The following is a 24,232-nucleotide window of genomic DNA, read 5'->3' as shown; positions in this document are numbered from 1 at the left end:
TTTAGTTGGAGATGGGAGTAATGTGTACCGAGGCAATAAAGCTTTTCGAATTCGAATCACAGACATCAAGATTTGTTTATCCCGTCCCTTAAATCTTACAGCTACTTCCTGTGGGACTGGAAGGAGGTAGCGAGGAACTGTGGGATGCAGTGATTGGCTCATGGATCTACCTGGCCTATGTAAATGGCCATTGTCATATAGCAACCGTGCACGTTGTAATTTTCCTGACAATCCAGTACTTAAAGCTCTGAGGGATAAGACCAAGTCATTTAAAAAGAGGACAGTCATACAAATACTGCGTGATTCCTCTTATTTGAGGCATTTAAAATAGTCAAAGGTATAGAAGTAGACAATAGAACGATGGTTACCAGGGGATGGGGGGAGGGATATATGGGGAGTTGTTTAATGAGTATATAAACTTACAGTTATACAAGGGGAGTAAGTTCCAGAGATCTGCTATATAAAATAGTTAATAATATGGTATTGTAGACTTAAAAATTTGTTAGGAGGGTAGATTTCACGTTAAGTGTTCTTACCTCAGAAACAAAAGCAAATGAAAAAGGAACGCAAGAAACTTGTGGAGGCGATGGATATAGTTATTACCTCGACTGTGATGATGTTAACACAAGTGTATACATAAGTTCAAACTCACCAAATTGTATACATTAATTATGTGCAATTGTTTCTTTACCAATTATATATCAATAAAGCTGGGGGAAAAAAACAGTAAAAAAAAAAAAGAGGACAATCATAAAAAACAGCTTAACTTTCCCAAAATATAAATATTTTCATTTACTGCCAGACCATGAAAATGAACAATTAAACTATAGCATGTTTTCCCTAAGTAATTAAAAATAAAACCCTCAGTTTTCTTCCATATTCTCTTTTTTCTGAAAAGTGACAGCATCATTCTTTCATAAAACGCTTGTTTTGCATCATTAATCTTTCAGGTATGTAAGCTTTAGCTTAATTCATTGAATTATTTCAACTGCATGTGTGTTTGAGCATGATTGTGTGTATCGTAAGTCTAATATTAGATAAATAGATAACAGTAACACAGTCACTATTCAGAGATGACCTATAAGTAACCAAGGCTTGGCTTCCTGTTACTTTGAATGGTTAGTTTTTCCAAATATTGTTTAACTGTTGTTATGAATTTGTAATTATATATTACTTTCTGTTGTCATTTGATTAAATAATTAGTTTTACATGTATATGGATACGTGCATTTTTCAGTGCTATTTTTCCATTTTCCACTGTGGCTGCTTTTATAAGATTCTAAATTTCTGGAAGAAGAACTTCCCAGAATTTATCTTTTCTGGTGATGTGCCTATATCCTTCCAGCTTTTCCAGACCACCACAACCTTGTTAAGAGTCTTTCTTGATGTATAAACTCTGTATTCACTTGTGTAAGATATTCCCAGAGTCTACCTTGCCCCATGACACATTCACCATATGAGAAATTTAAAAACATACCCCAGATTTATAATTATATCTTCTAACCTACAAATGTATGAAAAATTTCATATCCTCTGCTACATTTATTTGTAGTGAAGCTGATTTTCATATTTTTAACATTAGTACATTCTCATGTTGGCTAAATCAGAGGAATCAATATTTTCATATTCTTCATTCTCTAAAAGTATAAAACAGCATGAGAACTGTGTGTAAATGTATAACCGTGAACAGCATTTTTTTTTCAATTTACATTTTAAATTGTGGCTTTAATTGTGACTTGCGAGTATACTGCCTCATCTAAATGGGAACCGTAGGTTTTTCAAGAGGTAATGACAAGTCCTTTGGAGGTTCCCAAGATATTTCTCTGACCTCGTCAAATCCTGGAGTAACCGAAATGTTGGTCGGGGTAAAAGCTACCAGTGAGTCAAGTGGCACTGACTCAAACCCCATCCCGTGTGCTGTGGGAGTCCCACTTCCTCCCAGTGTTTTCAGGGATTCCCGGGAGAGGAGGATAGGGACGGTCCTCTCTGACCTGAGTCTCTGCGCCCACTGAATTCCATCACTTTGTGCATTTCTTGGTGTTACAGGGAACCTGTTACCAGCTCCTCCCTGCCTCAGTCAAACCTGGAACTGAGCCCCATCTCATGAGTTCACACACGTACACTCATACAGATACCACTTCCTGGAGGTCTTTGTTTCAGTAGCAGATTTTATTGACATTTTGGTGAAAAGTAAAGAAAGTTAACATTATAGAATGAAAACTTAAAACACAAATTTTTTTTCATAGTTTAAGACCTAAAAGTTTAAACCAGATATTCCTTTTGGAATATGTCCCTTCTCCAAGAAGGCTCCGTTCTCAAACATCTGCATAATGGAGATGCCTTTCTCCTCCAACCAAGGCTTGAGCGGCTGTTCTTCATTCAAGATTTATCCCTAACCCAATTCTACATTTAAGGAAGAAAAGAAAGATTTTCCTACCAGGCCTGGACTTTGCAAGTCTGCCTCCCTCTGCACAGTGAAATTAAAATTAAGGCTTCGTATTCACATGCTAGAAAATGTTGACTTTTTCAGCTCACAACAACCCCTAACACTTTTAAGTGGCACCCTTTCAGGTCTATAGGTATCAAAAAACTATGACCCCCAAACTCTTGGTGGCTTCTCATTTATGAAAAACAAAACCAAAAAAAAAAAAAAACAGAGACCACCCCACCTGATACATACCTAGCTCTGAAATGACCACAGTAAGGGCCTCAGCACTATTCTCTGACTGGGCAGCCACACACCAGCACCAGCCTCTGGCTGTCTCAGCTGAGCCCCTCCCTACCAATCAAAGAACCCAGGGCCCACCTAAAGGCTTGGTGGCCTCCATTTTCACGTGTGTCCCTAGCCTTGCAAACGATAGGAAGGGTCTGCTCATTTATTATGTATGACAATGACCTCTTCTCCAGTTTGTTAGGGCCCCAGTGGTTTTGCTCTTCTAGTTATTCTGATGTGCAAAGAGCTTGGGTAACAGGGTAATGATAAAAAAAAATGTGCAACTCTCTCAAATAATGCTGCATTTTTGTTTCATGGAGTGATCCACAGGGGTGCAACAAACGGAAATTCCAGTACAGGCATATCTGAAAGATTTTTTTGTGGGTTCAGTTCCAGACCACTGCAATGAAGCAAATATTGAGAGGAAATGAGTCACACGAATTTTGGGGTTTCCCAGTGCCTATAAAAGTTATGTTTATACTATGCTATAGTCTGTTAATGTACAATAGCATTATCTCTAAAAAAGCAACGTAGATACCTTAATTAAAAAATTTTTATTGCTCTAAAAAATGCTAACCATCGTCTGAGCTTCAGTGACTCATAGCAGTAACATCAAAGGTCACTGATCACGGGTCACCATAACAAATATAATAATAATAAAAAGTTTGAAATATTGTGAAAATTACCAGAGTATGACACAGAGACCCAAAGTGAGCAGACGCTGTTAGAAAAATGGCTTGACTCAGAGTTGCCACAAACCTGCAGTTTGTAAGAAATGCAGTATCTGCGAAGTACAGTGAAGGGCGCACAATAAAACGGGGTACGCACGTCCTGATTTACACTGTTGTTTTTAGCCCCTAAGATTGAGCTGAGATTCTAAGTGCCATCAGTGACCTTTCTAATAAAACAAAACACCGTTTTCATGAAAAGAGAGATTCTTACAACTGCTTCTCATGTTTTTGGTAGGACCTTCAAGGAACTGCCTCACAGTTGGATTCAAAAAACACTAAAGTTCTCACCTTCATGACCAATATTGGGTGTGGAATATCTGCTATTTTTTCAGCAGCTACCCTCCTGACATATGTTGCTTTTGAGTAAGTATTTTTTTTTTCTATCTGCCAAATCCAGAGCTAACTGTCCCAGAATGTGAATAAGAGAATTGCCTCAGCTTTTAAAAACACATATACACTTTTTGAATCACGTACAGTGGTTCAGTTTTAATGTTCAGATTTCTTATAAGATATATCACGAATTTCCCACCTTTAGAATCTTAATTTATAGTTACTATATTTCTATTGAAAATGTATTTAAGCCTGTTAGAGATGATTAGCATTTAAGTAAATAACAATTGTGTGAAATGCTTTTTACATGGTAAAAGATGAAAACATTTGCTTCACAAATCTTACAAAATTGGTTTTGAAACAGGAAATTTTTTTTAAAAAAGGATCCTGACCTTATTAAAAATCAAGAAACTTCAACAAATTTTAGGGAAATTGCTTTTCAACAAAGATATCATTTTTTGTAAATCTAAAATTTTTCCTGGATTAAAAAAATCAATCTGGGCTTACCTGGTGGCACAGTGGTTGAGAGTTCGCCTGCCGATGCAGGGGACGCGGGTTCGTGCCCCGGTCCAGGAAGATCCCACATGCAGCGGAGCGGCTGGGCCCGTGAGCCATGGGCACTGAGCCTGCGCATCCGGAGCCTGTTCTCTGCAACGGGAGAGGCCACAACACTGAGAGGCCCGCGTACCGCAAAAACAAAACAAAACAAAACAAAAAAAATCAACATGTTGTAACCAAGTAGAAATTTTGGAAACAGTTTTGAAATAAAATTAGTGTTTAAAAAAGTCTTTATAATTTGCTAAATACTCCATATCTTTAGCCCTCCTCCTAGTGGAACCATGTCATAAAGATGGTACTACCTAGGCTATTGCAGAGCTGTATAAGATACAAATTTACTGCCTGTGCTTAAAAGATTTATTTACAATATTATTCTCATATATCTTTCTTTTTTCCTTTATAAGAAAATTACGAAGGGATTATCCCTCCAAAATCTTGATGAACCTGAGTACAGCCCTGCTGTTCCTGAATCTCCTCTTCCTCCTGGATGGCTGGATCACCTCGTTTCATGTGGATGGACTTTGCACGGCCATTGCAGCCCTGCTGCATTTCTTCCTTCTAGCTACCTTTACGTGGATGGGGCTAGAAGCGATTCATATGTACATTGCTCTGGTTAAAGTATTTAACACTTACATTCGCCGATACATACTGAAATTCTGCATCATTGGCTGGGGTAAGCCTCCTAAATTTTGTTTTCTTTTTTTCCATCATGGAAATCACTAGGTTCTCATAGGAAAATCCTACTTTGAAAGAATAGCACTGCTAAAAGAAACTTCAAAATTGTGAATGATGTGGATGTGATATACATAACCTAAGGAAGGGGCTTCCTCAGAACGGTGTTTTTAAAAACTGTTCAACATTCCTCACTAAAGTCAGGAGGAAAGGGAAAAAAACCCTTGCTCTCCTGAGTCACCACCACCTTATTTCCTGTGTCCAGAGCCAGCCCACGCAAGTCTGAAGAGGCAGCTGGCAGACAGTGGTGCATTTCTATTATATTTCAAAATAGAAAGGCCAGCTCAGACTCCTAACTCTACTCGCCCTAAACACATGCCCATGTCTTGGAAACCTGAGCAAGAAGGTTATTTTTGTGTGTGCAACCAGAATACTGACAGAATTCTTGCTTTGAGCTTCTTACCGTGATTCCTCAGCCACACATGGACAGCTGTGTTAGCCTGTTTGCAGTCTTCTAATTGGGCTCCTTTATCTGGGTTTTGTATTGGGCCAGGCATTTTCGAGCTTTCTCACAAATCTCTTTTTCAGATAGCCATGTAGAAATGAGATGTTTCCAAGGTGTTTAGTACCACCTTAGGAGGCAATGAAAGCACCTTTCAGGGAATTCAGGTGGTGTAGTGTTTCCCCACTGAAATATACATGGAAATACTACATTGGTCCTCTGGAGAGAAAAGACTATAAAGACTTTATGTCCCCATTGTTTTCCCCCCAACTTTTTCTAAAGACTTTTCTTTCTATAGATAGGGGCAAAATGAAGCTGTAGTTACCTTCTTACCTGAACTCAGGCAGTCTGACAGGTGTCATTAATGAAACTACATTTTCTGGTGCAGCATGCAGTATAAATCAGGTCCTGGTGCTCTAGTGGGTACCAGGAAGCAAACAGAATATTTAAATATCTGTCATTTAAGAGTAGGTTTAGATTGTTTCTAATTAAAGTTGGATGTTTCACACCACAAAAGGGATTTTATTGTTGTTTGTAACCAAGTTGCCTGTTCTAAGAAATTTGATTCTATGATATGGAGTGTTTTCTTTCTTTTTTTCCCCCCTTGCCATTATCAGTCTTATAAAGCAGTCTACAGATGTTCAGAAAAGTTGTTTCTATCATGGTCTTGTTATAACAGGTCTGCCTGCCTTAGTTGTGTCCATTGTTCTAGCAAGCAGAAACCAAAATGAAGTTTACGGAAAAGAGAGTTATGGAAAAGAACAAGGTGATGAATTGTAAGTAATAAAAGCTTGTTGGGAATTTATTTGTGATGAGTATATATCCTCTGTTTGCTGAAGTTTAGTGTGAGTTTCCGTCCCAATCGTGAGTGAGCTTCTATTTTGGAAGGTTAAAGTGTACTTGCATGTCTTTGCCAAGGTCTCTGCTACACCACAGATGAATTCAGTTGAATGCTCTGAACTGTGTGAGCTGCTTTTCCATATTAATGTTGTGCTTTCTCATCTGGGGGAATTCAGAAGAAGTGTAAGATACTATCTTCTAGACACAGAAGACCTATTCTATCTGAGGAGATTCTGTAATACTCCCACCTCCTTAAACCACACACATCTTCGAGAGAGTTAAGTAGCAGCATCGGACAGTGAAGGATTCAGTGCCAATATGAGTGTTGTGTGGAAGTGGAGAGAGTGGATCTTGAATAATTTGGAAAATTCCCTTCAGGCTGTGAGATCACCGAAGCTAAGGTTTTTAAACTCTTCAGTTTTGGCCATTAGTTCTCTTGTATTTTATGTAGTACATGGTACTCAATATTATTATTTGTTGATTGAATGAATAAAGAGCTTACTCCAGACTGTGATGCCACATTTCTGTGCACATTTCATGGATGGATAAAAATTTTATATCCAGTCAGTATCCAATCCTGTTCCATTCCTCCTGGCCTTCCCACTTATATTTCCAAAGTAGCAGTCCAAAGCCCCCACGAGAACTAGTGGGAAATAAAGGATCTAGGTCAGGAATTTCAGATTCTAGGGGAATTTCCATATGGAAAGAAAGATTAGCTCCAGGGACAAGCAATGTCATTTGGGGGACCTTTAAAATAAGATATATTAAAAGTAGAAGTCAATACATATGTTCTAAATAAGGGAACTTAAAAAGTATGTGAGTCAACTCTTATAGAACTTTAAAGTACGACTTACTAAATTGTTGTGCCATCAACAACTTTCATTAATTGAGCATTTACTATATGCCAGGAATCAGGTTATAGGACTCAAAGATGTTCAAGACAGCTTTTGCCTTTGTGAAGGTTGTGTTCCATGGTGAAAGACACAACCAAAATGATGACTACTTACATTCGAATTTTAAGATTAATTTAATTGTCTTAAATAATTCTTCTAATATTTTTTGGTACCTAAGAACTTCCATAGTATTAGTTAGGCACTGGGGCATCTACAAATTGCAGTATTTTAATTTTACTCTTAGTTCCCTTTAAAATTGCTTTCATCTATTTTCCAATCTATATCATTCTGAATATCAAGTGTATCCTTCCTGATCTCATAAGGATGTTATGATTGATGTAAGCCTTTTAATTGTGTATGAGAAGTGTCAGCACAAGAATATCAGAGTTCCACAATAAGGTCTTGCCTCAACTAAACCAATTATATTAATAGGAATTATTTTGTCCGCAGTAATGGAATCCACAATTATGTGTGTCTTAAATAAGTAGGATTTACTCTTCTCACATGATAAGACATGATAAGATTTGGAAGAAGGCAACAACTGGCATTAATTTTGTGGCTGAAAATGTTAGGGCCAGCAATTCTACAGCTCTCTTGGCCTTTCTTTCCTCGATATAAGATGATGACTACAGCTGCAGAGCTTGCATTCATGTTTGAAGCAGAAAGAAGGAATAAGGGCTTTGCCAGCTGAGTCTGTCAAGAATAGGTGTCAAAAATCCCTTAGCAGACTCTGCTTCCATTATCATTTTGTAGAACCATGTCCACATGGCCCTCCTTTAAATACAACGGAGACTGAGAAAGTATCCCACCCTCAGGAGTGCAGGCGCATAAGAGAAATGGGGTAGACATGGTTTGGGGTGAGCCAAACAGAGTGTCTTCATGCCAAGTCAGAGTTCAGGAGACCACCTTGTTTTCTTAACTGTTGACTTAAATAACTAGGTATTAAGAGGATGACTATCCAAAACAAAGCAAAAAACAAAACCAAAAATCTATGTAAACATTGAGGAAGAAACTGAGGCCCAAGAAAATGAAGTGACTTTCTAAAGGCATTTGAGGAAGGCCCAGCTATGAAATCTGCAGAAGCCCAAACTTAGCCAGGAGGAGTCTTAGGTAAACAGGGCGTGATGATAAATCTCGTTCTTTCTTGTCTCTTCTCCTTTAAGCTGTTGGATTAAAGATCCTGTCATATTTTATGTGACCTGTGCCGGGTATTTTGGACTCATGTTTTTCCTGAATGTCGCCATGTTCATTGTGGTGATGGTGCAGATCTGCGGGAGGAATGGCAAAAGGAGCAGCCGGACGCTACGCGAGGAGGTTCTAAGGAACCTGCGCAGTGTGGTCAGCCTGACGTTTCTACTGGGCATGACGTGGGGGTTTGCTTTCTTTGCCTGGGGACCTTTGAATCTCCCTTTCATGTACCTTTTCTCCATCTTCAATTCTTTACAAGGTAAGATAAATGGTAACCGCACCATTTTCCCTTTCTAATTTTACCATATTTGCAAAGAGCTTCACTGTTGGACAGATGCCATGCTAAGTTTCTAAGTCCCTATCCCAAGTGCTGAGCACAGGGTGGGTACTCGTGAAAAAGGCCTTGAAAGGAAAGAAGAGGTAGAACGTCAGTTTGTTTATTTGTTTTCAGTGATATATATACCAAACACCTAGAACTACGCCTGGAATATAGTAGGTGCTCAATAAATATATGTTGTTGCATGAGTGGATATAGGCAAGGAGGTGCCCAATGGGAAGTGTAAAGAGAGGCACAGATGAAGTTTGCTTTCTTTACAGTTTTGCTGAGTGTTGGTGTTCTCCATGGAACCATGTGGGTGTAGTGCTCTTGGCCAGAAGAATCTTTAGACTCTGTGCAGGGACAGAGCAATTCACTTTGATTCCTTGGTTCCTTGGATTTCAGAAAAAATACCAACAATCTAGTTCAGAAATGCTTATTTTTTCATAAGATATGGCAGTCAATTCCACAATCTAACAAATGGCTTGCTCTGTTTAGAAATACAAGGCTTCCTTCAAGGAGCTTACTGTCATGCTTCAGATTCCGTAACACTTACCCTAGTGTACTGTAGGATGAATTTGGCTTTAAAAAAAACTTCTTTTATTGAAGTATAATTGATTTACAATGTTGTGCCTATCTCTGCTGCACAGCAAAGTGACTCAGTTATCCACATACAGACATTCTTTTTTTTAATATTCTTTTCCATTATGATTTATCCAAGAGATTGGATATACAGTAGGACCTTGTTATTTATCCATTCTAAATGTAATAGTTTGCATCTGCCACCCCCAAATTCCCAGTCCATCCCTCTCCCTCCCCACTCTCCCCTTTGGCAACCAAAAGTCTGATCCCTATGTCTGTGAGTCAGTTTCTGTTTTGTAGATAGGTTCATTTGTGTCGTGTTTTAAATTCCACGTATAGGTGATATCATATGGTTTTTGTCTGTCTCTTTCTGACTTACTTCACATAGTATGATAATCTCTAGTTGCATTCGTGTTGCTAAAAATGGCATTATTTTGTTCTTTTTTATGGCTGAGTAGTATTCCATTGTGTATATGTGCCACATCTTCTTTATCCATTCCTCTGTTGATAGACATTTAGGTTGTTTCCACGTCTTGGCTATTGTGAATAGTGCTGCTGTGAACATAGGAGTGCATGTATCTTTTTGAATTATAGTTTTGTCTGGGTATATGCCCAGGAGTGGCACTGCTGGATCATATGGTAATTTTATTTTCATAAAATAAATAATTTTATTTATTTATTTTAATTATTATAAAATAAATAATTTTATTTATTCTTTTCTGAGGAACCTCCATACTGTTTTCCATAGTGGCTGCACCAACTTACATTCCCACCAACAGTGTAGGAGTGTTCCCTTTTAGGATGAATTTAACTTTTAAGCTTAAGTGAACATAAAGTAGTTTTTTGAAAATTCAATAACATTCTATAAGACATTGGATATACCCTGTGTTGTTGATGAAACTCCTTAATGTTGGAAGCACCATGAAGCCCACACTCCAGTAGGAATGAGGTGACAAAGTTTGGAATCTTTTTGAACAGGGCAGTATTACTGGCTTACCTGAAGCTACTGGTCACACACTTGAAGGTGTCTAGGGAAGGAAGAGCTGACTAAAGTTGAACAAATCTGAGCTGGGATGGAAAGTGTGGAAATCAGGTTTGTGCTTCTCACCAGGAGAGATGCCTAGGTAGGAGCTCCCAACAGGTGTGTTCTAAGAAAAGTCTGTATTTACCTGCAGGAGAGTGTTTACTGCTCTGTATCATACATATCTGTTTTGCTTCTCCTCCTACGTTTCCCACTAGCTCATGAGCTGCTGTAGAAAAACCTGTCACTTAGAAGGTGCTCAATAATTATTTGTTAAATCAGTAACTGGATTGGTGGATGAAGAAGGGAGGGGCTTTGGGGATGGCCTGAATTCAATCAGCGACTCCTCCAGCATAAATATGCATTGATTAGTTGAGCAAATTTTATGCCGACTCATTCTCCCATAACAGAGGAACTATGTAGGCTCATTATCTTTAGTGAATAAAATAATAAGCCTCAAGTACACCTCCAGAAGTTGGAAACTGAAGAGGTAGCATATGAATACCTCTGCACTGGGATCCACCTTTGTAAAGTGAGTTTTCCTCTTTTTAATCTCTTCTATCATACACAACATAAAAGCGCCTAGACAAATATTGACAAAAATGTCCATTAACATTAGAAAATTCCATGGTTTTATATTTCAGGATTGTATATGAAAGGCACATTAATCTGCCAGCCCAACCTTGTTTTTGCTTTTAGAATTTCCTGGCAGCTTCAGCAACCTTCAACTGTTACAGTTGTCTGTTCAGCTCTGTTTCCATTAATGAGAATCGGGGTGTTTTATTTTTCCCAGCGTAGGTCTTCTCTCAGGAGGGAAAAATGTTGTAAACCATCATAGAGTGAGTGTTCTTCATAAATCACTGACTTTTAAGGCTGATTTTAAATGATATAAATTCAGAGCAGATTTCTGCCCATCCAATGATATCAAAAACACCTCCTAAAAAGGAAATGTAAATTAAAAGACAGTGATACAGAGCACATGAGTCTAACAATTCCTTACTGGCCAGCCTTGTACAGAAGCTTCAGAGGACACTATGGAAAGCCATTTAATGGTTTTTATTTGCATCATTTTCAGAACCTTCCATGAGAGACTTGGTTGTTAAAGGTATATGCTTTATTAAGAGAAGCATGTAGAATTTAGACAGTTTAAAGAAACAATTCGGTGAATGCATGTTGAACTTAGGCGAACTACGTTGTGTCGACTTCTTTCTAGTATTCTTTATTCCAGCAAAAAAACATGACCTGATCCCTTTGTCTCATGGAGCTTATATTGTAGTAGGAGAGACTAAGGTTAATCCAACATGTCACTGTGTACAGTGTACATGGTGGTGTTGAGAGTGCACATGACAGAAGACATGATGTCTAAGCCGAAATCTGAAGGATCAATAAGAATTAACTAGGTGAAAGGTGGGAGTAGGAGTGAGGGAAAACTGTTTCAGGTAGAGGGCACTTCGTGTGCAAAAAATTTGCCGTAGTTGGTGATTATAGCACATACTCAAGGCATTAAAAGAAAGACCATCTAAGCTGAGAACCCAGAAAGAGCAGGAGAGTGACAGAGCAGTGGGTGTGACACAAAAGGGAAGCAAAGGCTAGACCAGGAGGCTCTCTGTTTTGATCTTCATAAGGGCAATTGGAAGTCCTTGAAAGGTTTTAGGCCTTGGAATGATATGAGCAGATGTACATTTTGTAAAGATGAAGCTGGACATAATGTAGAGAATGGATTAGAGCAGCCCAATAGAGACTGTAGATGAGAGGCTATTGCAATGGTCCAGGTAAGGTAAGGTGTTTTAGACTATGGTGGGAATGGGGGAGCTAGAGATACATGAGCAGAGTCAAGAGAAATTTAGAAAGTGTGCTACTGCAAAACACTTATCGTTGGCTTGGTCATTAAACTCTTATTTTTCTGCAGCGATTGGGATAAGAAAGCTTCATGTTAATGCGATATTGTAGTGAACTGAATGAAGCCTGTCATTATAAGAATTAGCAGTGGCTAAAGGTTTATAATGTAATGCAATATTCTGAAACCTACAACTATGCCAAAGTAAATTTTAATCTTCTCAGATTTGGCTTATAATTGAACATCTTAAAATCAGCAAGGTCACAAGTCACCCTGTAGTGTTACAGAGGTGGGACCTGTGAGGACAAGATGTGTTTGAGCAGTGGTGTCAGGGCACGTGTATCAGAGGAGTGGCTTTTGCTAACAGATTTCTTTTCACTTTTGTGTATGTCTTTAAAGATTTTGTTCAAAGATGTTAAAAATCCATTTTATCTTTCAGGATTCTTAGGAATACATGTATGTATGTATGTGTGTATGTACAAAGACATATACATGTATAACTATGTCAGTCCTCATATATTTGTATAGCTTATATATTAAAGTTTATATATGTATTTTTATTTTAGATGATTTATTTTTGTTTATTTTCAATATGTATTTTTATTTTTATATGAATTTTTATTTTTTAGGTACACTTATAATTATACAATTTAATTCCAAAAAATCATGGTAACTGGATATGATCAAATTCTTATAGTCTGTGTGGCTCTAACTAAAATTTTACCTACTTGAATAAGCAAATGAAGTCACTCAAATCCAGGCTTAAACCAAGTTTATTATTTTCTAATTTTCCACCGTATATTGCTTTGTTCTTTTTTCTTACCTACTTCATTTGATTGTTATATATTAATCATTTCACTGAATTTTTAATTCTAAGGTGAAAAGATAAACATACCTTCTCTTAACGAGGCACAATTATGTTTCTAACTCCTTTTACTACCTTTGCTGCTTTCCCAGGATGAAAGTGACAAATCATTTTATTAGAAATTTTAATTTTTTCTAAAGAATACAACTTGAGAAAATTATGTGGTATACAAATTGCTATTCAAAAGAGAACAGATGTTTGATGAAAGTACATCATAATTCACATGCCTGAGAACATTAGCCTGTACTTCAAGAAATATAATGTAATTCATCCTAAAGAAGTAAAAGGCAGTTCTCTGGTTGCTGAGAAGATCTTGGCCAGAGTCCTCTTGGGCATCTGTGTCCCTTGGCGATATTGATGTGTTTGCAGGATTGATTTATTGCTCTGAGATGCAGCCTGTACACATTGCTGCTTAGTATACAAATGATGAACAGTATCTAGGAATGTATATTTTTTTCATTACCGTACAAAAGTATTTGACATTTTTGATTAGACTAGGTTTCTCCAATATATAGAGAGGTTTAACTCTCTTGACAAGTTCATCAGGATCTAAAGTTTAGCCCCATACTGAGAGCTTGATCTTCAACTTTAGTTTTCCATGCACGTGAAACAATATTGATTGTTTTGGGGGTAATCAGCCCATCTTCTGTACGTATATATGACCGCATAATACCATGCAGCATATGGTTGTGCAAATAGAAGCTGCAATGGCGAACACAGAAGGGTATCATCAGTCTACTCAGAGGTCATGTATGCCATTAATTCATTCAGTAACATTAAGATACCCAGAGCAACAGAAATAACATATTTGCATAGTGCATTGCGGTTTACAAAGCCTTTCACACAACATCTGGGATCTAATTCTTGTAGCAAATCTGAAAAGTAGGTACCCAAGAAAAAGGGTATTCGCTCCATTTTACAGATGAAGAAACAGGCTTAGAAGAGTTAATGACTTACCTAAGATCAGTGTAATATTTATAGCATAGCATATATGAAAACAGAAAAGCACATTATTAGATGACGAAGCATGAGCAAAAAAAATAAAATAAATTACTGCCCTTTCAACTTTTTATTTCAAAGTTTCTAGGAAGTGAGTCTCTGTGTCCTTTTAAAAAAATTGTTAATAAATGTACATTTAATGAATAAATGGAAATTTACTCTCTTACCCTTATTCAGCAAAAACCATTTATAGAAATATATTTATCATTATTATTTTAATCCTATTGGTAAACTAAGAAAATTAAATAAAATTATGGGTTAGGAGCCTCCTGACGGTTAAGCTGGGCCATAATCACACGTATAACACACACGGTGAATCGGCGCCAAGGTAAAGAGATGAACCACCTTTAAACCCGTTAGCATCTGAAATGGCATCATGTTGGCCGAGACATTACACACTGCAAGGAAATAAATTACTCATCTTTTGGCAGAGCATTTTGTGCCACAGAGAAATAATTTTCTAAAGGGCACCTTGTCGAATGAAAGGAGGATTCAAGAGGTTCCCAGAGAGAGTCATAAACTCTAGAGATTCCCCAGCCCAGCAGCCAGCTGGCTACGTCTGTGTGACAACAAAACAGATGAGCAGTTGGAAGATTTGGACTTAGGCTTGCTGGGAAGCTCAGAAGTTATCTAGATCGTTTTTGTCAAAGATCAGTTATCGAGACCATGTATCCTTTTTTGCCCAAACACCTTGTTTGATTAATTCTTGATTGATTCCATCTCACAGTCTGAAAAGTTATCTATATCTGCAGTCTTCCCCTTCATTGTGTTTCTGGATCTTTATCATCCAGGGTAAGAAAAATCAACTTAGGTCATTTGTCAGAATGTATTGATGATGAGCCTTGCTGAAAGCATCAATGGCCCTTAGCTGGTAAAGAACTCATTAGGAAATGAGCACCTAAGGCGTTTGTTTTGTTTTGTTTTCCTTCACCAGACTTCTTGAAAGTGGTTTTGTAGACCAGTAAAAGGATGACAATACATGTTTCCCTGAATTTTACAGTATAGCATTTATTTTCAAATCCAAGGGAAGCTGTTCCTGGGCAGTTTTTTAAAAACTTTTGATAATCGGGCTAGAGATCCTTTTGGCTACTTGTTTTACATTTGCTCCACGTATTTATGCCAAAACTCAACCTAAGAGAATGAATTCTATGTGGGAGCCAAATTCCTAGCCAAAATATTGAATGTAAGGACATCTTTATTTTTCCTAAATAAATAGTTAAATAGCTCTTGTAAAGACCAAGATTAAACACAAGCCCATACAGTCTGGATATAAAGCCCGTACTTTAGAAGGAAGCTTTTTTTTTTTTTTTCAAACCCACTACTTGACGAGATTTCTCAGAGTGTTTCTCACTCCACATTTAGAGGTTTAGAGCACCCTCTTGGGTGTCCCTTCTCCTTGTTTTTTGAGTCAGGCTTGGCCCCTGGTGTGCTTCTCTAGGAGGGCTTGGTGAGGTGGAATTCCTTATGTTTTCCTTCCTACCAGGACTCACAGACAGGCCTTCTTTCCCACATGCCTGTAAGGCCCTTCCTCCACCACAATGGAAAAGGCCATTTATTTTAATTGAGAAACTTGCAAGATTTGCTGAGAATTAAGATATCTTGAATTCATATATTGGTCTAAGTTATTTTTAAAAGTGAGCAGAAACCTCTGGTTAGTGAAAGATGGAGGTTAAAGGAAGGCAAGGGATGAGCAGGTAGAGAACTGGTTAGGATCTGTTCATTTAAAGAAAGTTTAACTTTTTTTTCTTGTTTTAGCATAAAATCTGGGTTTGTATGGGTAAGATAAAGAATCCAAGCAGTTATCAACCTGAAGAAGCTATTGCTAAGGAACTGGCTTACATTCATCAGAGTGGTCATTTTCTGGGCTAAAATTCACCCCAAAAGGGCCATTGTGACACTAGCACAAGCCTGTCAAGAGGAAGCAGTGACTTTGCCTCTGATTTCTATCTTTTCAGTCATTTTAGCGTCCAGCTTTCATGGGCAATGTTCCCTACTATTTGGTCAGTTAAATAAAGCTGTAAGGCGCTATGAGGAGTAAAAACCAATTATTCTGGTCCCTGGTCACAGCTTTCCAGAAAACTAGAAGAGCATATTTTTCCAGGTGGTATGAAGAGCCTCTTTGAGGTGCGTGGGTTTATATAAAGATTCTCAAAGGGGAAACATTTGACTGAAATGAGCATTGAAAGAGAGCAGAGCTGGGGATTAGAATCCAACAGATTCCCTTGGATGCCAATGTAAAACTCTTTAAAGTTTTGTGAGTTTAAGTGCTGCTCTGGCACCAAAATCTGTAAGTAGATGGAAAAAAAAAAAAAAAAACCCTCAAGACTGAAGAGGGACTAGCCCTCTGTTTTTTCACTTTGGCCTCCAAGTGCCCTTGGCTCTCCTGCTGCATTTTCTACTCCTCCTTCTTGCAGTGTTCAGAATTTCTTTCCATACGGCATGTGTGCTCTTCCAGATGTGGATACCTTCCACGTTTCCCACAGCTGAACTCTAAGAGGGATATTTTGTCCTAAAAAAATCTTGGGGTAATATTTATTGCCAGACTGATTTAAATTCATGTGAAAAGGGCTAGTTACTACAAATAGTAAAATAACCTATTGTGAGAATCCTATTCTAATTTAAAATGGAAACATACCTCACGGCTAAAGAATCTGCATAATACCTTGGAATTTTAAAATATATTTATTCCAGAGAATTCTAATTTCTCACGCCTATTATCTGCTTTTGTCCCATAGCATCACAACTCATAGTGGGAGACAGAGCATGTAAATGACTTCTATCAAATAATTTTAGAGGAGATGTATCAGATTTTAAATCTAATTTATATACGTGTCTCTTAAACTTACTGGATGCCTGTGTATTTACAGGTTGCTTAAAAGTAGGCCGTGTCATCTAATGCTATGTAATTATGATACAGAGCAGCACTGCACAATCTAAAAGATTGTTTTATTAAGTCAGTTTTTCTTAGCTTTAACCTACTCCCATGTGACTGTGGTCAGCATCAGAGCCTCAAAATAATTCACATCTTAATATCCCAGCAAGGCCAAAGGAGCAAATCCAAGAACTGGGTCTCTTCCAGTGTCCTCAAAACACCAGACATATGCTCTGAAGTTTTTCCTCCGATATATATGACATTTATAAAAACTTCTGAGTGTTAAGGGAAACAACATATAGAAATGTTCAACTTCTGCCTCAGCTAAAAAAAAGTCATTTGCTCAGTGTGGGACCCGAGAGCGAGTAATGCCAGGATTGATGCCTTAGAACCAAAGTCCTTAATTGGAGTTTATAATCTTTTACAGCTCTGATACGTGAGTTTGTTAAACAATTGTTTAAGAAACATGTGGTTAGCTATATTTTCAGCTGTAGGACAAAAATACCTCCAACAACAAATTCTGCAAATTCTGCCCCAGTTCACAAAAATAGAGTCAAGCCAAGGCAAAGGATTCCTTCTCCAACCACAGACTCCTTCATCTGTAACCTATGATGACGTCACCTCAAGCTTCCATGCCTTCTGCTCTCTTTACTCTGAAACTGCCACCACCTCTTAAAGACTTGAAAGATTCTCAAAGGGAAACCCATCCACATTTTATATATTCTTTGGGTATTCACACTACCCGTGTTCCAGAACATGTGTGCTCATTAAAGGGATTTTCTGTGTTAGCAAGCAAGTTAGGGATTGGGGGTTTGTCCGTGAGGAAGGCTTTGAAAGGCAATCAGATTTAGTCAGAGTGTGAAGATGGGGTCCGAACCCAGTGTCTATCCTGTACTCCCTGGGAAGGTAGATCCACCTGCAGGTCCTGATTCTGAGGGGTTTTGAGTGTGGAGCAAAGTCTTTCTCCCACTCTGAGACCTGTCACGTCCGAGCTCCAGGCCAGGCTGCAAGTCGATTTCTTGTCTCCAGCTCTCCCTCCCCAACCTAGCTTCCCTCCTTGTCCACAGCACAGGGCCTTTCAGAAGGGGTGTGTGTGGGTGTGTATTTTCTGACTGAATGAAGTTTGATTCATATTTATTAGAGCTTTCTTTTAAAATTAGAACTCCCCTCTCCTATCTGATATCATCTTAGACAAATAACTAGGTCACTAGGATATATTTTCTTCACTAATTATTTTATTACTAATAAAGTATTATTAGTAATATAATAATAAAATAAGTGTTTTACTTAAATAAATATGTATAAAATTATATAGTAATAATAATAAATAAAATGGTACTATTACTGATTACTAATACTACTTAGGTCATTGAATGCCTTATTTATACTTCTCAGAGGTAAATGTGTTTGAATTTCCCAGGAATTTTTTTTTTTTTTTTTTTCGCGGGCCTGGCTCCGGACGCACAGGCTCAGCGGCCATGGCTCACGGGCCCAGCCGCTCCGCGGCATGTGGGATCGTCCCGGACCGGGCCACGAACCCGCGTCCCCTGCATCGGCAGGCGGACTCTCAACCACTGCGCCACTAGGGAAACCCCTCCCAGGAATGTTTTAATAGGCTAGTTGTCTATTCGAAAGCAGTGAGCAAAATTTAGTATTTTCATAATGGCATTCCTCTATGAGTCAACATATGTAATGATTTTCAACCAGTAACTTCATTAGGAATTTATAGAGCACCTTCTAAGTAAGTGTAAGCCCCTACCCCTAAATACATTTAAGGCATTCAGATGTACATGTAAGTATTCAATTAACTCATGTAGAATAGATGAGTGATTAATCATGGTTACTATTCATTCGTTCAACAAACATTTATGGAGTTCCCGCTTAGTTCCTGGCATCATTCTGGGAATGGTTAGTACAACACTGGATAGACAAACATCCCTGTGCTCTTGGAGCTTATTATTTACTAGCAAGAGACAGTTAAGCAAAGAAATAAATGAATAAATTAGGAATACAAGAATATCAGGTAATGATCTGTGCTATAGTGAAAATAGGTGTGTGCAAGGGTGTGATCTAAAGCATAAAAAATAAAAATAAAAAGTTGATGATGGCCTTTTTGAGGAGTTAACAATTGATCTGAGGCCTGAATGACAGGTAAGAACCTGTTAGGGAAAGCTTTAAAGGAAGAGCCTTCAAATTATTGGGCAGAAATGAGTTTGATGTGTTTCTTTGAGGGTAATGATGAAGAAGACTCCTGTTTAGAATATCAGGGGTGTGAGATGCAACAAAATGGAGATACAGCCAAATGAAGGTGTCCTGCAAGCAGTGTGGGTTGGAATCCTGGTGGTGGTGGTGGGGAGAGAAGGCAATGGGGGCACATATAAAAAGTAGTGTATGGTACTTATACAGCATGATTAGTACCTACTGGGACAGTGTAGCCGTAGAAACGATGGAAATCCAGGGCCGAGTCATGGATGTGTCAGCCTTTAAAAGTAAAGCCGAGGGATGTGCTACAGAGACCAGGGAGCAAATTAAGAAGACGCCTAGGAGAAAGTGGTACCAAGAATGTATTTCAAAAATGAGAGATGGTCAGTTGTGTTGAATACTGTTCAGAGATCTAGTAAAACAGGAATGAAAACTGAGCTAGCGATAGGGAAGTCCCTGTGACCTTCACAAGAGCAGTTGTAGTGGCCTTGTAGCTGTGGATAGTAACCTATTTGGAGCAGGTTGAGAAGAAAAGAAATGAGAAAAGGTAGAGATGGCGAAAGTTAACCATTTCACGTTGTATTGAGAAAGGGAATGAAGAAGTGGAAGCTGGAAGAAGATTGGGGCTCAAAGGAGAAATTTTTTGTTCGATTACTTAAAAAAGAGAGTTACTAGAATATGCTTGTAAGTAATGGGAATAACCCAAGTATGGAGGAATAGAGGGAGAAATTGAGGCAGCAAAGGGAGAATAAAAAGGCAGAAGCAAATTCCTTGAAAAGTTAAAAGGGGTTGGCTCCCAAAGCACAAATGACACAATTAGTTTTTGATAGATGCAGGGAGTGACTAAATATGAAGACTACTTGACAATACAGAAATATTTCTGCATTAAAGTATTGAGAAACTAAAGCAGGCCAGGTGGAGCCACATGAATTTGCTGATTTGGGCCCATTTTTGACTTGTAAAAATGCCACTTTTCTATTGCCCAAACTTACAATAATATGCTTACATAAAATAGCTTAGAATATACAAGTTGAAATAGATGATGAGCTCATGGATGTTTTCAGTTTTCTCTTTTTTTCTAAATTTTGTGAAATGTTTTCACGTAATTTTAAAACAGATGTAAGGGAAATATAAATGCCTCTTAAATTGAATATTGCCTATTTCAGCTTAGTCTTTAGGTTAAGTCATAACGAATACCAAACAAAACAAAGACAGAATTAGATCCATGTAATCGTTCTAGTTTTATCTGATCCTCCGTGTTCTGTTCTAAAGGATTAAAACGTCTACTGCATACCTAAAGATTCCTTAGGATCTGTTTCTCAGTGATTCGGATGTAAAAAAAATTAAATTAAAATAAATCCATATGTTTTGTAAGGTTTATCTTTAAAAATGTGTCCTTTGGCCTAATTGTTTATATTTTCCTTCGTCCCAGGCTTATTTATATTTATCTTCCACTGTGCTATGAAGGAGAATGTTCAGAAGCAGTGGAGACGGCACCTCTGCTGTGGTCGATTTCGATTAGCAGACAACTCAGGTAAAGGAGCATGTTGGTGATCGTTTTTCTTACATCGGAGAGTAGTTAGAAACCTTTGTCATTTTGATTTTCTGTGGTCTGAGCAACCCAGTCCCAGTGGTAGCAAGTTGTAAAGGCAGTGTATATAAAGATGCTTAGTTGTAGTCTTAGATTATTAGGACTGCAAGAGATCTGAGGACTCTAGGCCTGACCTTCCTATTTTGCAAAGGAGGAGCATGAATTCCAGACAGGTTAAGTGAGTTGCCCAAGGTTTTCATGTCTAATTTAACAACTCATATATCCACTATACCATACATACCTTTCCATATTTTTGAAGTCTTTAATTACATTATTAGGCAAAGAGATCTTTCTCAATATAAAAAATCCCGGAAAAAGAATATTACTTTTTTTTTAACCACCAGTGGTTATGTCTCACCCTTAATATATTTAAGTATAATTTTAAACATAGGGTCAAAGTAAGAAACTTTTATACTTCTTCAGGTTGTTCTTGTTGACATGTCAGTCTCTTGTGTGAGTCACTGCCAGGGTGTCAGAACGTCTAACGCTCTGGATCAGTTACTTAAATAATGTGATGATTCTTCAGGGCAGAGTATATTCCCCCTAAAGCAGACTCATGGAGAGATGTCATTTCTTTCAGATTGGAGTAAGACAGCTACCAATATCATCAAGAAAAGTTCTGATAATCTAGGAAAATCTTTGTCCTCAAGCTCCATTGGCTCTAACTCAACCTACCTTACATCCAAGTCTAAATACAGCTCTACCACCTACTTCAAAAGGAATAGCCACACCGGTGAGTCATTCTGGCCATGGTAAAGATGTTCTCTGGGACATCTTTGTGAATATTTTGTCTCTTTTAAAAATATTATAACCAAAATTGAATCTATATTGCCAGAATATTATTAACTCTGAATATTTTTGTAACTTCATTTGCTTTAAAACTTAATTTTCCTTAAAAGATATGGTACCTTGTTTTAAAAAGTTATGTGTTTTTATTTTAAAAATACAGAAATTGAATTGTAGATTATTTCAGCATAGTAGGAAAGTTACTTGGCAAGTTGGCATGGGAACAAAAAGAAATACCATCCAGCTTACATGTTACAGTTAAGACTTAAGTCCTTTGAAATATATACAAATATAAAATCATAATGTTGTACACCTAAAACTAATATAATGATATATGTCAATTATTCCTCAGTCAAAAAAGAAAAAAATACCTAAGTCCTTAACCATTGGAAGAATTATTGGCAATTGCTCTTCAAATCACTGACTAAGTATGAAGTAGGGAGCATCATACTTGGAAGGTGATACAGGATGGTGAGAAACACCGTGTCTTTGTTCATCTGCTGAATCTTCATGATATTTACAATGATCACACTTTCTGACACTGAGCATGTATGTGAACAATCCTGAAGACAGTGTGCAAATACAGGCAGACCTTGGACATACTGTGAATTTGGTTTCAGACCACTATAATAAAGCGAGTATTGCAATAGAGTCACACAACGTTTTTGGTTTCCCAGTGCCTATAAAAATTATGTTTACACTGTACTGCAGTCTATTAAGTGTACAATACAATTATGTCAAAAACTGTACACACCTTAATTTTAAAAAGTACTTTATTGCTAAAAAAAATGCTTATCCCGTCATCTGACCACACAGGGTTGCCACAAAACTTCAATTTATAAAAACTATAATTTATAAAAAATATAAAGAAGATGTGGCACATATATACAATATAATATTATTCAGCCATAAAAAAAATGAAATTGAATTATTTGTAGTGAGGTGGATGGACCTAGAGTCTGTCATACAGAGAGATTAAGTCAGAAAGAGAAAAACAGATACCGTATGCTAACACATATATATGGAATCTAAAAAAAGAAAATAAAGATTCTGATGAACCTAGGGGCAGGACAGGAATAAAGACGCAGACGTAGAGAATGGACTCAAGGACACAGGGAGGGGGAAGGGTAAGCTGGGACGAAGTGAGAGAGTGGCATGGACTTATATACACTATCAAATGTAAAATAGATAGCTAGTGGGAAGCAGCCACATAGCACAGGGAGATCAGCTCGGTGCTTTGTGACCACCTAGAGGGGTGGGATAGGGAGGGTGGGAGGGAGAGGCGAGAGGGAGGAGATATGGGGACATATGTATATGTATAGCGGATTCACTTTGTTGTACAGCAGAAACTAACACAACATTGTAAAGCAATTATACTCCAATACAGATGTTAAAAAAAATACTTTATGAAAGAAGGAAGCAAAAAACAAAACTGTAATTTCTATGAAGGACAACAAAGTGAAGTGAAATAAAATGACATAAGCCTGCGAAGACTATTTTGCCGTCCTTGATAGCCAGTGAGCAGTGTGAAAAGCTGTAATCCTTTAATAATTTCAATTGAAAATGGCAGAAATGCTACTTTTAAATACGAATTAAACCTCGAGCAATCAGCTCTCAACACTCAGCATCCAGCACTTTCCTAATTAAAGATGATTCTAAAAGGATAATGGAAATAAATTTTAAATTTTGTATTTGTTTAGCTAATTAATGTAGGCAAAGGCGAATGGCACCAGAAAGATTCATATTTAGCTTTTTGCAAGCAGGGAGTGATTTGTGTAATGTGTCTATAAATTTTCACATTGCAAACATTTGAATTTCAAATGACCCGTATGTACATTTGAATCCTTCCACATGTCCTTGCTTGTGCCACTAGGGTCCCCACTGCCTGGGATTCAACATAGCACTGTGGAAAAAAAGTATGAATGTTTACTGAGGTTTTTAATTCCAAGGTTAAGTAAAGAAAGATCTGAAAACTTGGAGCAGCTTAGTACAGCAGTTTTTAAAGTATCTTGGAGTCAGGGACATTCTGGGGAATTGAATAAAAGCTATGGACCCTCTTCCAGCCTTTGAATGCAGTCTTTGAGTCCTGCACACAAACAGTTTTGCCTAAAATTAAGAGGTCTGTGCACTCCTGCTCGAAACACCTGTGTAAGAAAATTAATAACAGGTATATAGTCTGAGATAGATAATTCTACCTAATTGGTAGTTCCCTGGCACAAAATATCTTGTACAGTTGACTCTTGAACAACACAGGTTTGAACTGTACGGGTCCACTTAAACACAGACTTTTTTCAGTAGTAAAAACAACAACTAGTAGTACATGATCCGCAGTTGGCTGAATACGTGGATACAGAACTGTAGCTACAGAGGAACCTCAGACACAGAGGGTCAACTGTAAATTATACTCAGATTTTCAACTGTGCAGGAGGGTCAGTGCCCTTAACCCTTGCCATTGTTCAAGGCTCAACTGTACTTATAATAAGTGAACTTTTTACTTTATTTAATCAGCCTTAAACTCAGATACTCATTTTGTTTCCCCTTCTAAAATGCAAATACTTAATGCATTGTAAGTCAGTTGTGAATGAATAGGAATTAGACCAATTGAATTGTTTTCCTCTTAACACAGCTAATAGTTGGCCTAAAGAACCACTATTAAAAGGCGAAAGAAGGGCTTCCCTGGTGGCGCAGTGGTTGAGAGTCCGCCTGCCGATGCAGGTGACACGGGTTCGTGCCCC

The 24,232-nt window shown here is 37.8% G+C and overlaps 1 protein-coding gene across 8 annotated transcripts in view; it reads left to right on the top strand.

Annotated features, from left to right (window-relative positions):
• ADGRG6 (adhesion G protein-coupled receptor G6) overlaps window positions 1–24,232 on the top strand; it is a 138,844-nt gene that overhangs the window by 108,527 nt on the left and 6,085 nt on the right. For all 8 annotated transcript variants that reach the window (XM_024739404.1, XM_024739401.1, XM_024739403.1 and 5 more), the window contains 6 exons: window positions 3,679–3,806; window positions 4,736–5,004; window positions 6,185–6,281; window positions 8,402–8,685; window positions 20,553–20,654; window positions 21,292–21,444. In XM_024739404.1, the coding sequence (XP_024595172.1) occupies window positions 3,679–3,806; window positions 4,736–5,004; window positions 6,185–6,281; window positions 8,402–8,685; window positions 20,553–20,654; window positions 21,292–21,444 (1,033 nt within the window). The remainder of the gene's footprint in view (window positions 1–3,678; window positions 3,807–4,735; window positions 5,005–6,184; window positions 6,282–8,401; window positions 8,686–20,552; window positions 20,655–21,291; window positions 21,445–24,232) is intronic.

The sequence above is a fragment of the Neophocaena asiaeorientalis genome, unplaced genomic scaffold, assembly GCF_003031525.2.
Source record: "Neophocaena asiaeorientalis asiaeorientalis breed wild unplaced genomic scaffold, Neophocaena_asiaeorientalis_V1.1 scaffold162, whole genome shotgun sequence".
NCBI lineage: Eukaryota > Metazoa > Chordata > Mammalia > Artiodactyla > Phocoenidae > Neophocaena > Neophocaena asiaeorientalis.
This window is presented reverse-complemented; position numbering and strand designations above follow the sequence as displayed.